Consider the following 13,000-nt stretch of genomic DNA (forward strand, 5'->3'; position numbering starts at 1 on the left):
CCAGAGCAATAAGGACACCCTTTGATGGATTGGCTGCTGACTCAGGTGCCTGACCACCACAAGCCTCCACAGGTGCCATGGATTGTGGGTCCAAGAGAAATGAAACCCTTGACTTCAACCCTTTCTCCTTTGGTCATGATGTTGCAAGCTTCCTACTCTGGCCTTCAGCGTTCCAATCGCTGACAGATGTTTGCAGCCGACGCATCAGGAAATGAAAGGCCCCCAAATTTACTCCTTCTGTCCTGAAGGTTGGCTCTTCTTTGGGGAGGCGGTTTATCCCTAGTCCTATTTCAAGTGCCTCCTGGCCTGAGAAGGAGTCCTGGGGCCAAGAGGGTTACTTGCTGAGGCTGCTAACCGCAAAGTTAGCAGATCGAAACCACCGGCCGCTCCTTGAGAGAAGGATAGGCATTCCGCTCCTATGAAGACTTACAGCCTGGGGCAGTGCTGCGTTGGCCACAGGTGGCTAGGAGGCAGACGAAGCTCGATGGCAACGAGTTCTACCTTGGGGGCCTCATCTTCCACACCTGTGTCCAGCGATTTCTGCTGTTAGTCATAAAGTCTCCACTGGTGGCTGTTTTTGAGGAAATCAGGTCCTTCTTCCAAGTCTTAGTCTAGAACAGGGGTTCTCAACCTGCCTCATGCTGCGACCCTTTCATACACTTCCTCATGGTGTGGTGACCCCCAACCATAAAATTATTTCCGTTGCTACTTCATCACTGTAATTTTGCTACTGTTATGAATGACCCTGTGAAAGGGTCATTTGACCCCAAAGGTAAGGTTACCAGACGTCCCGCTTTTGGCAGGACAGTCCTGATTTTTGGGGTTTTAAAAAAGGCCCGATTTGTGGAAAGAATGCAAGACAAGCTAGGGAACGGTCTATTTGGTCCATATAGACCAAATTTTTAATCAAGAACCCACCCCCACCCCCACCCCCCGTCAATGGTGTCCCACTTTAAATCTGGTCACCTCACCCAAAGGGGTCTTGACCCATAGGTTGAGAACCACTGGTCAAGAAGCTGCTCTGAACCCTCCCCCCTCCGGGGTGTGGGTGTGGGTGTGTGTGTGTGTCCAAGACTGAGATGGCAGCCGTTTAGCTCCAGGCTCCAGCCAACCACAGGGCACCACAGTAAGACAGACAGACAGACTGCGGGCTTCTAGAGGTGGGGAATAGAGCAGGTGGGACATGGGGGAGGTGGGGGGCACTGCAGCTCAGGCCATCACTGAGGCCACACTGCCCAGGCCCAGCTCCAGGGACAGGCCTCTGGGAAGAGCAGGGTGTGCTCAGGAAATGGCTGGATTGGATTACAAAACAGATTAAAGGAGCTAAATCAGGCAGAGGGGGAGGAGTGGAAGGAGCGGGGAGGGGACCAGAAGGGGACTGCCACCACCGGCAGCTGGAAGGCCAAGGGAGGCCACCGGAGCCCTGGGAGGGGGCAGGGATCCCAGCTCCCAGCAGGAAGCACCTCTGACCCTAGTGAAGATGGAACTCGGGGTCACCAAGCCGGGGCAATCTCACTTAAATGAGGCTGAGGGGCATGGGGTAAGGGAGGAGGAGTGGAGCAGAGGCCCAGGAACCAAGGGTGCAGATGGGGGATGGGCACAGTCCTGTGGGAGGAGAGGTGGCTTGCAGGAGTGGAGACTGAGGGGATGGGGGAACCTCAGGGCTGAGACTAGGCCAGGGGCCCCACCTAGGGGTGACTGAAGCTTGCTGGGAAGTGTGCGGGGTGGGGGGTATTGCTCATAGGGTGGTGGAAAGCTCAGTGCGCCACCCCAGGAGCTCTGGAGAAGCTTGGGAGCCCCCTACAGTACCCTGCCCCCACCTTCACCTTACCCCGGCCTGAGTGGCAGCACCGGCTGGGGCCCCTCCCAGCCCCAAGGGCAGGGTGTGGGGGTGGAGTGGTCCATTCCAGTAAGGGACCTGGAGGCTTGGGAGCTTGGGGCAGGGCAGAGGCAGGGCCTGACCCATCTCTGTGGGGCTGGATGGGGAGAGGGCAGTGGGGAGCTCTTAGAAACATGTGGGGCACATGGTTCTGACCCCTGTGGGTGGGGAGAACCAGGAGCACAACCTTGGATTTCTTTCCAGAGGACTATCACGGCCTGGGCCCTAGAACGGGAAAGGGGCTCTGGGCGGGGTCTCCTCTTGGCTGTGGGGCGCCGGGGGTGGGGGTGGGGTGGACTCCAGCACCCTTTTCCACCCTCAAGGTCTCAGGAACAAGCCCAGCCCCTAGGCCTAGTTCTCCAGTTGGGGGGTGCAGCCCGCCCCCACCAGTAGCAACACCCAAACCCCAGCAATCTCCTCACAGGCCAGTTGGGGGCAGTCTGGGGCCAGGGGGAGCTGGACTAGCTGCTCCTGCCAGAAAGAGGCCTAGAACAGGGGTGGCTTGGGGGTGGCCCAAGGCAGCACTGACCCCACCCCCACTGCCTTGTTTAGTCCTCAGAGGTGGTGTCCTATGTGCACCCCCTCCAGCTCCCAGCGCCTGGGTGAGGAAAGCCAGACGCCCTCTCTGCAGGGGAATGGGGTGGGGGGTGGGGGGGAGGAGCCGAGGGAGCAGTGAGGCCCACAGCCTGCTAAGGGGCTTTTTAGCGGTTACCCACTAGGGGGCTGTGCCAGGCAAGGTGCTCTGGGTGAGGACTCAGAGACCCCAGAGAAAGGAGCAGGGATGCTAGCGTCCACGGGGTAGAGTTCTGATTCGGCCTCTGGTTTTCGCTTGCTGTGTGCTATGAGGAAACTGGCCTAACCTCTCTGAGCCGAGTGTCCACAAGTATGAAACAGCATGACGTCTCCGGGATGGGAGATGCTGTGCTTTGACACAGCAGGCGTCCAGGTGTGCGGGAGGTGCTCAGGTAGTAGTGAAAAAGCAAAACAAAACAACCACTTGTTACTTTCACGTGGGCTCCGCCGACGCAGGAGGACCTATAGGACAGGTACAACGGTGCCACAGGGTTTCCACAGTGTCGTTGTCATGGAAGCAGACCACCCCAGCACTCTCCCAAGGAGCGGCTGCAGGGTTTGAACCGCCAAGTGTGGGGTTCACAGCCAAATGCTTAACCAGGGCACCCCTAGGCTCCTCAATAATGCGTACTTACTTGCTCTCAGAGGCAGCCCAGATCCTGGGGAGAGAGAGAGCTGGGAAGCCATTCATCCTCACACCTGCCGACCCCCAGGCACACTGAAGCTCTCCTTTTACAAGTCAAAAGGGGGTCAAGTGAGAGTCATGGCTGGCCTTGACGGGCAGGCGCGGTGCCTCGCAGACAGGCTCTCATTTTGTGGTTATGCATCGAAGCTGCTAACCTCAAGGTCAGCCGTTCGAAACCACCGGCCACTCTACAGGAGAAAGATGGGGCTTTCCACTCTCTTAAAGAGTCACAGTCTCAGAAGCGCACAGGGGCTTATTCTTGGGTCACACTCAACTGGGTGGCAGGGAGAGAGAGCGAATAAATAAGCCGACCTTGTTCTCATCCTCGGCTTACAGACGAAGAGACGGAGGCAGAGAGATGTGAAGTGACTCTCCCAAGAGGGGGAGACACAGGATTTGAACCCAGACAGTAGCCCAGCCGCTGACCCCCAAGCCCTACCCCTTGTCCTCCCTGCCCTCTGTCTGATGGATGGCGGGCAGTCCGTAGCTGCTTTCAGGACGAAATGCGATGAGCTACAAGGATGAAGAACCTGGGGCTGTGGGGACCCTGACCGAGGACCCAAGAAGAGGGAACCTTCTAGATCCCAAGACTTATGTTGATGATGTCCTTGGATGTTTCAGAGAAGAAAGCATCCCCCTCAGCAGTCAGGATTAGCTCCTGGTGCTGCCGGGGAGAGGGGGGGGGGCTATGGTCACAGGTGGCGGCAGAGAAGGCCCTGGGGTCTGAGTGGACCCCACGCCGCCGTGACTCAGGAAAGGGGGATGATCCTCGAAGCTATAAATAACAGCCACGCATAGTGGCCCTGTGAGGTCATTGCCAGCCTGCTGGGCCCCTGTTGAAAACACTCCCCAGCCTCTGAGGATATAGGAAAGCTGGAGGCCGCCCAGGACCATGGGGAGATGACCGAACCGGAGGGGCTGAAACCCAAAAAAAGCCTCTGAGGGAGGATGAAAGGCATGAGGCTGAATCAGGGAGGAGAAAGGGCTGAGTGATGAGGGGAGGAGGAGGTCCTGACAGTTCTGGGGAAGGCAGGGAGTCTGGTCTCTCCATCTAGAGTCAGGCCTGGGCACGTGGGAAGTGTGACGTGCAGGAAGGATCGAGTGGAAAATGGATCCGCTCTGAAAGCCTTCACCCGACTCATGAAGAAACACGAAATCGGGCAGAGTGAGGCCTCAGGAGACGGCCCTGAGGCCCCGGTCTGTAGCAGGTGAAGGAGTCTGGAGTGCTGTCGCCACATAGCCCCCGTTCGACAAGGCCAGGCTACCCTCCATTCCCCCTGCCCTCTTCTCTCCAGCCAGCCTCAGTCACCTCTGCCTTCTGCCATTAAAGCCAGCCGGCCGGCCAGACAGACAGACACCCCAGGGGCTCGAAAAGGAGCTTTTTCTCCTTCCCTCTTCAGGGCTTGGGGTCAGGGAGGCAGGGGGCTCCTCTGCCTGTGGAAATGGCTCCCTCGGGGCTAGGATCCGGAGAGCTGGTGGCTGAGGGGAGAAGACCAGGGGTGTCCCTTCCATTCCAGACTGTGGGAGCAGGGCAGGAAGAGGGCTGTGGTGGCCCCGAGGGAAGGGCTGGGTGAAGCTCTGGGAGTGGACATGGCCCCGGGGCCAGGAGGGTCAGCTTTTGTTTTGCTGGGAGGACAGCGTAGACTCTGAGGGCCACCGGTGGGGAGAAGGTGGGAGGAAGGACAGGCCACGCAGGAGGAGGACTGGGGTGGGAAGCCTGCATCTAAGGAGGAAGTTGGTGTCATGTCTGCTGGCCAGTCTATCTGTATCTTAAAGCTCTGTGTGTGTGTGTGTGTGTGTGTGTGCTGGACCTGGGCTCCTGGGCCGGCAACAGGTCCCTGGAGCCAGCAGTTGTTTGCCCTCAGCGATGGATGGAGGGGTTGGTGGTTCAGACCGCCCAGCAGCACCACGGAAGAAAGGCCCACACATCTGCTCCAATAAAAGGGCAGCTCTGCTCTGTGACTGCTGGGTTTGTCAGGAGCAGGAATCAACTGAGTAGCAAAGGGTGGGTCTGGGGGTGCGTCCTTTACCCCAGGAGAAACAGACCCAGAGAGACAGACACACAGCTCATCCTGGAGCTGGCTTTAGGACTTCGGCCCCCCACCAGCAAGCCCAGACTTCGGCCCCCAGACTCAGCAAGCAAGAGGCCTTCTCAGGGACCCTCCAAAGCCCCCTCCTCTCCTCCCCCTCCATCGCTTACTTTGGGACAGAACACCTGAAACATGCTGGGACTTGAGTCCCCAAAGTACTTTCCCTTCTTTATCTCTTCAGCCTCCCCATGATGCTCACTCAGCCTCTCCTCCTCCTCCTCCTCTTCCTCCTCCCCCTCTTCCTGGCATCTCCCCTCCTGGGTGCTCTATTTGGTAGGAGAAGCGGCCGTTGGGGTGGGGGTAAGATTCTTCTCAGACTTCTCCTACTTTGGCAGAAACCCCCGCAGACACCATGTCTGTAAAAGGGCTGGGGCAGGAGGGCTGGCGGGAGCCTCCTGAGCCCTCCCCCATAAGGCGCTAGGTCAGGGTGTGGGGGGAGGAGAAGGGGAGTCCTGGGGTGGGATGCCCCTGAAGGAAAAGGTCTGGGGGCAGGGCGTGGGGCAGGATAGGTTAGGGAGATATTCCATCAATGAGCTGGGGGGGCAGGGGCGGGCAGGCGCTGGCTGGGCCTAGGCGATAGTGTGTGTGTATGTGTGTGTGTTTTACAGCCCAAGAGGGATGAGTGTCAGGGAGAATCCTGACGTGATGAAGTTCCTACTGCCCTCCCCCAACTATCCAGTCACCCCCCCCAACTATCCAGTCACCACCACCACCACCCCCCCAAAGCAGGAAGGCATTCCTTCCCTTTTACAGTCTCTGCCTCCCTCCTCAGTCTCTGCCTCCCTCCTTGACTGTGGAGATTTAGCAGCTGCTTTGGCTGAGGGGAAGGAAGGCGGATGCTTGGGGGGGTGGCATGAAAGGAGTTCTGGGAGAGGGGCCCTGGGAATTTCAAGGCAGAGGCCACCAGCGTGGGAGTCACCAGGAAAGGGTCACTGTGTCCATCTCTGGGCCCACAGACTAGGTCAGAACTTCTAGGGACCTCAGAGATGACAGGCCTGCTTCCCTCTCTCCCACCTGGGTCTCCCCAGGTTGCACAGGTGGGTAGTCGATACCCCCTGGGGTGAGCACTAATTGGCCTCTGGTTGAGCAGCCCACCCCCAACCTGCTTGGGTGGGTCATCAACTCTAGCTCTGGGTAGAGGGTAGCTCTCGTGCCACTTGGTGCCCTATTCCCGGCTTCTCCCCTTTCCTTAACAAGTATGGCAGGGCTTAGCTAGAAGGGCATGCTCTCTGCCTGCAGAGCTGCCCACTCACTCGCTGGCCTCCAAGACTCTCCGTGCCATGGGATGGGGGAGAGGCCTGCCTCGAGGCCTGGAGCTCCCAGGCACCAGAGGGCTTCCAGCTGGACAAGTGCTCGTTGGCATTGCCTAAGTGGGAGGTGGGAGCATGGTCAACCTCGGGACAAGTGATGTTACCTCCAACCTGAATTTCCAAGACTCCATGAGGCCTAGTGACCTGGCAAGATTGCAGAGAGTAAAGAGAATTCCTGAATTCACACCATAAGCTTTATTGGGTATACCCACTGTGCAGCCGTGAAAGGTGTACTTTTTTCCCTGGAGAACACTATGAGGTGGGTGGGGAGTCCCACATATTCTTGGTGGACCGGCTCATTTCCAGTATCAATGGCTAAAGTCAGAGTCAAAATACCGCGACTGTTCTGGTCAGATAAACAACAAAACTGTCTTATGGAAAGCTCAGGATCCGTACTTGTGTCCCGGGGATGTTCAGAGCAGTGTTGTGTAGAATCTCCAGAGACTGGCATCAACACAAAGGTCTATCAAGTGTCCAAACGACCGTAGCTAATCCATGCAATAACGCGAGAACGGTGATCTGAAAAAGTGGCTCAGTCACCACGGGGCTAAAATGAAAAGCTCAAGATATGTGTATACGTCCCCACCGTAATTCAGAAGGGTAGGAGTTTGTTTCTTTGTATGTCAATGGCCTCTCACCATAAAACGGAATCTCTCAAGATCCTCCTGGAGTTTGGGTCGTGTTCCCTGGAACCCGAATCTTCAATAGCACCTGGGACCCCCACCCAGGGCCACGCATGGTGCTGGAGGTGCCCCGAGGACCTAGAAACATCAGGAGGTTACAAGAAAAAGTTGATGGCTTGCTAAGCACCGTGGGCCGAAGTCCGCAGCTGCGGTTACTTACCCGCCATTTCAAGATCAGTGAATGAATCCAGCCTCAGGACCGTTCAACATAAAACAGAGTGGCACGGAAACCTTGCCCGGTTTTCCAAATACCTCCCTATCTCACGTTGAACATGGGGCTGCTGTGCAGGCGCAGGGTCTGATACAAATACTGATCCATCAGGCTTCTGGGGACCTCAATGCATCCAGTGGATACCGACTCAATGCCCTTAAAGCACCCGGTAAAACTGCCCCCACCCCCACCCCCCATGAGTTTCTGAGACCGCAATTGTTACCTGAGTAGAAGACCTCATACCACTATGCCGCCAGGGCTCCCTTCTGGTGGACACTAGGCTATATTCGTCGTTAAGTTTGGGGGGAATATGCCTGTGATCTCTATACAGCAGGGACCCGGAGGGAGTGGGGGGCACAAATCCCAAAAACAACCCAAACTGTTGTCTTTGAAGAGAGAGGTGGCTGGGGGCCAGGAAGAGGGGTGGGGGCACTTTTCCCTTCGCACCATTTTTGTGCCTCTTGAATTTTTTACCATGTGCTTTCTTTCACCCACCCGGAGAAATTCTTATTAGGTTTAGCACGCCCAGTTCCAAGTCGTCCCCTTGAGAGGCCAGCTCTTCTCCCGGCGATGGGCATTGCTGCCCAGTGGCTGCCGTGTGGCCCTCCCTCCGAGGCAGCAAATCCAAGGGGGTGGGACTGACTTTTGGAGACAGCCTCAAGTGGTCGGGAGCCAAGGCAGGTCGGTGTTTACTTTGACCGGAGGATAAATGCCATTGTTTGTAGCTGGTTGGTTGGGTTTGGGTACTTTGTTCCCTGCCTCATTTCACCAAGGCACCAGCCTCGGGCTGGTCTGATAGACCACCTCCTCATCGGGTCTGCGGGCACAAAGAGGAGCATCCTGGAAATGGGTGTCACTCCTGGTTGATTCCAGCTCACAGTATATCCTATGGGACAGAGTAGAACTGCCCCATCAGGCTTCCATGGCTGCTAATCTTTACAGAAGCGGACTGCCACATCTTTCTCCTCTGGACCGGCTGGTGGGTTTGAACCACCAATCCTTTGGTTAGCTGGATCCTTTGGGGTGCCAGTGACAGAACCCCAACACCAAGGAGAAAATGGAGAGCTGGGGGTGGGGTGGGAAGGAGCAAAGCCAGGAAGGATCCCCTGAGCTCATGGTATTGAGGGGAGCACTGCAGGTACAAGGGTCCCAGCGGTTAGAGCTGAGGACTTCCTGCTCCGGTATCCCCAACCCTCTCCAGTGTATTTAGAAAAATTTAAATACTTTTATTAACATATAATTCACATATCATACAATTCAATGGTTTGAACATATTAAAAAGAGTTGCACAGTCACCAGCACAATCCGCCACTAGTTCCTATTTTTATTAGCTCCCCACTTCTCCCCCATCTCCCCTATTATAACTCTAAGACACTACTAATCCAGTTACTGTCTCTATAGATTTACCTATCCTGGATTTTATATAAAGAAAATTGTACCAAAAATACACATGCGCGCACACACACACCAAACAACAATAAATACAGCACAGAAAAACATTATTCCCAAAGAAAGCAGAAAATAATAAAAAGTAGAACAAATTTAGAATTGGTCGAAAGGGAGAACAAGTGATAACTACATCTGCATTAGTCCACTTTCCAATGCACTCGGATAACAGGCTATTTCTATCCCTAGTCAATGGTCAGAAGGAATTCATCAGAAGCTTAATCCATGTGGGACCCCTGCAAATGGACTTTGGGCTTTCATGGTTATCCATAGCCTTCTGCTAACCAGGTGCTCAAAATTTAAGCTCAATACTGGTCCCTCCTCTGCTCTTGGCGCTTATTATTTACAATCCTTGGATCACACCAGCTGGTGCACTTCTTCTGCGTGGACTTAACTGACACTTCATTCACTTAGATGACTGCTTCTTTTAAGATAAGCCTTAAGACTCCAGATGCTATTCTGATAGTGTTGACCATGTATGTTGATTTCTCTTTGTCCTGCAGAAAGGCCTCTCCAGAGGGCAGGACACATGGTTCAGGCTCCCAGTTAAGTAGGCCCAATTCCATCTATAAACTCCAGGGACGTTCTCTGATTGGCTCTCTCCAGAGCCAGGTCCACCCCTGGAGTCAATCACCGCTGCAGTAATAACTGTGGCCCAGAACTGAAGCACGTAACTATTCATTGTGTGTGTGTGTGGGGGGGGGGGGGGGGGGGGCGCGGGGGAAGGGAAGCAGTATTTGTTCCCAAAATAAGGGGATGAGAAGGAAAGCTTTCAGGCTGCTTTGAAGGAAAATGACAGTGTCACCTATGGTGTTAAGGAGCCACACGTCCTCCCAAATCCTCCAGGAGTGTACAATCTAGTTTGGGAAACGAGACACAAAAATAACCAGAACATAGCAGCTTGCACTGAGCTTGGAGACTGGATAAGAATATCTGGGACTCCTCACCCACCTCATAAGCTTGCCTCATGGACAAAAATTAGACACGTAACGTGAAAGGACTTTAAAGAGGGAACAGTAACACTGTCCCTTACGCTTCACCGGGCCCAGCCCAGCCAGCCTGAAGGCCAAACCACAGGCCCAGGAGTCAACTTGTCTCAGTCCTTAGCTAGCAATTGGGGTGACACTAGTGCCTACTTCACGGGGTTGATGGAGAATTTGGGATGGGGTATATGTGGGACTGAGCAGAGTGGCACACAAGAGGGGCTCAATTCTCGGTGATGTCACAAAGTGGATTTGGATCACAGTGACCCTGAGTAGGATTAGATGCTTGCTCTGTAGGGTTTCTCTGTGGTTGATTTTCCCCAAATACAGCACCAGAGCTTTCTTCTGCAGTGCTTATGTGTGAAAACGAACCTCCAACCTTTCAGTTAGTGGTAGGAACTCTAGATGTTCAATATGAGCATTATTATTATTATTATTATTATTATTATCATTACTTGGATTACTGTTCCGTGCACCTCTTCAAATGCCTACAGTGTAGGCACGGCAAGGCTGGCCATCCACGTTGACTAGCTGAGGACATTGAAGGTCAGGGAAGTGAAGGACCCCACTGCCCACGACGGCCCTGGGTGGGGAGGACAGAGTTGGGGTTGGCCCAGCTCCAGCCCCTAATCCCCAGGGAGTTTCCAGGGTTTGCATTCCAAAAGGGTCAGGCGTAAGCAGGGCCCTTGAGGGTGCCAGGTGGAGGTGTGGAGATGTGGCTGTGTCCCTGGGGACGTGTGAATGTCCTCAGGAGCCAAGGGCACCTTGTATGAAGGGTATGATGGGATGGATGGCCATGTGCTTTGGGGCTCCCTGTCTGCGGGGGACCTGAGGCATCGAGAGGTAAGTGGCTGTCACCTCAAGTCTTCCCTCCATTGCTCGGAGGACACCCATGCTGCCTGAGGTACCTGACCCCCATCCGAGTCAACTCCTGTCTGCCTGCTTCCTTGACCAACTGATGCGTTCTCTATAAATACCACTCTGGTATTTTGGGTTGGCAGCTGCTGCTGTCAGGGAAATGGCTGGGGTGACATGCAGCTCCTGACAAAACACAAAGCCCTGGAGTGTGGGGGTGTGGGTGGTGTGAGTAGGGGGATGGATCAGGGTGGGGGCTGAGGGGACCCCAGAAGGTAGAGGAGGGTAGTAGGGTGGGGGTGGGGTACACCATACAACTGGAAGCTGTGAGCAGAGCAGAAGCTCTGGAAACTACCCTGTGGCTTATAGTGTGTGTGTGTGTGTGTGTGTGTGTGTGTGTGTGTGTAAATTGAGGCTGAGGGTCCTGTTAGTCTCTCTGGCAGCATTGTTCTCTGCTGGCCCAGCACGCTCCCACCCACCCTGCCTAGAGACCCTTGCACACCATGTGGCGGCCTCTGGTCTTGGCAAACTCCCTGCTAGTCTTTAGCTGGGCTGGGGGTCTGGGGCCTTCCTTGGAAACAGGACATGTGTGTTCGGGCAGAAAATGATCCAAAGTCTCTCCTTGGAGAGAAGAAAAAAGGAGGCCCTCTCACTAAATGGTGGACCCACTCAGGATTCACCAGGGGGGCACACCCCCTCACTCCAAGATAAGGCAGATCCCAGAGGGCTGCCAGAAGCACCCCCTACCCCCACTCCCACCAGCCTGAGCTGTCCACATGAGACCGTGGCCAGCAGGCAGGCCTGCCCACCTTTGACCCTCCTAGTGGGTGGCTCCCCCTCCCGCTAGGGTGCAGGCCGCTGAGGGGGAGCTGGCCTCTCCGGCGCCCCGCCCTTTCCTGGCAGGACACAGCGGGATCCTGCAGCTGTCGGAGGAGGGGCTGGGGACTGATGTCAGGATACAAATACAGCGGCCAGCCAGGGGCCCCGTCTCCCCTCGCCGCCACCGGCCACAGCAGCTCTCTCCAGCCTTGGCCCAGCCTCGCCGCCCGCCTGCCGCCACCATGAGCCAGGCCTACTCGTCCAGCCAGCGCGTGTCCTCCTCCTACCGCCGCACCTTCGGGGGTGCGCCTGCCTTCCCGATGGGCTCCCCGCTAGGCTCGCCCGTCTTCCCACGCGCGGGCTTCGGCTCTAAGGGCTCCTCCAGCTCGGTGACCTCGCGCGTCTACCAGGTGTCGCGCTCGGCCGGCGGGGCTGGCGGGCTGGGCTCGCTGCGGGCCAGCCGGCTGGGCACCGCCCGCGGGCCTTCGTCCTACGGCGGGGGCGAGCTGCTGGACTTCTCGCTGGCCGACGCCGTCAACCAGGAGTTTCTGACGACGCGCACCAACGAGAAGGTGGAACTGCAAGAGCTCAACGACCGCTTCGCCAGTTACATCGAGAAGGTGCGCTTCCTGGAGCAGCAGAACGCGGCGCTCGCCGCCGAGGTCGGCCGCCTCAAGGGCCGCGAGCCCACGCGCGTGGCCGAGCTCTACGAGGAGGAGCTGCGGGAGCTGCGGCGCCAGGTGGACGTGCTCACCAACCAGCGCGCGCGCGTCGACGTCGAGCGGGACAACCTCATTGATGACCTGCAGCGCCTCAAGGCCAAGTGAGGACCCGAGGGGTAGGGCGGGGAGGGCGAGGCCTGGCAGGCAGCGCCCACCCAGTGGTGGGGGTGGGGGTGCCCACGGGACCCTCCCCTGGGCCTTCCTCCCACCAGGGAGGCCTTTTCCTGGGGAGGCCTTGGCTGGACCTGGGAGGCTTGGAGCACCTTGCGCACCACTGAAGGGGGGCAGGCTGGAGGATGGAGGAGGGTTGGAGGAGGCAGGGCAGTTGGTGTCCTTGGAGGAGCCAGGGGTCCCAGCAGGAGCTCTCTGACCCTCTGTGACAGGCCCTGGGAGCCAGACCATGTCTGTGGTGCCATTTTACCAGGTGCAGCCTGATAAGTCGGGCGAGGAGGGATACAGACCGGTCAGGACTGCAGAGTTAGAATTCGTGCTGGCCCAGGACAGAAAGGGACCAAGCCAGGCCTGCCCTTGGGGCCTTGCCTCTTACAAAGCGGGGGACAAACTCCCTGTAGGCTTCCCAGGTCACAAACACTCCTGAGCCAGCCGGGGCTCGGAACCAGCAACACACAAGAAGTGGATAAAATAGACTGACTTCCTAACCCTGGGAAGGTCACGGGCTGCTAGGGACATAGACTTCGAGGAGGGTGTGGCTCCAGGACAGACTGGGCCACTCCCCCCACGGGG

The 13,000-nt window shown here is 56.6% G+C and overlaps 1 protein-coding gene across 1 annotated transcript in view; it reads left to right on the forward strand.

Moving 5' to 3' along the window:
- The first annotated feature begins 11,710 nt into the window (after nucleotides 1-11,710).
- Nucleotides 11,711-13,000, forward strand: part of DES (desmin) — a 7,186-nt gene continuing 5,896 nt past the window's right edge. The window contains exon 1 of the mRNA XM_004701627.2: nucleotides 11,711-12,357. Coding sequence (XP_004701684.1) covers nucleotides 11,777-12,357 — 581 coding nt within the window. The 5' untranslated portion in view covers nucleotides 11,711-11,776. The remainder of the gene's footprint in view (nucleotides 12,358-13,000) is intronic.

This window comes from Echinops telfairi, unplaced genomic scaffold, assembly GCF_000313985.2.
Source record: "Echinops telfairi isolate 266 unplaced genomic scaffold, ASM31398v2 ScPeMD7_3;HRSCAF=10, whole genome shotgun sequence".
NCBI classification, from domain to species: Eukaryota; Metazoa; Chordata; class Mammalia; order Afrosoricida; family Tenrecidae; genus Echinops; species Echinops telfairi.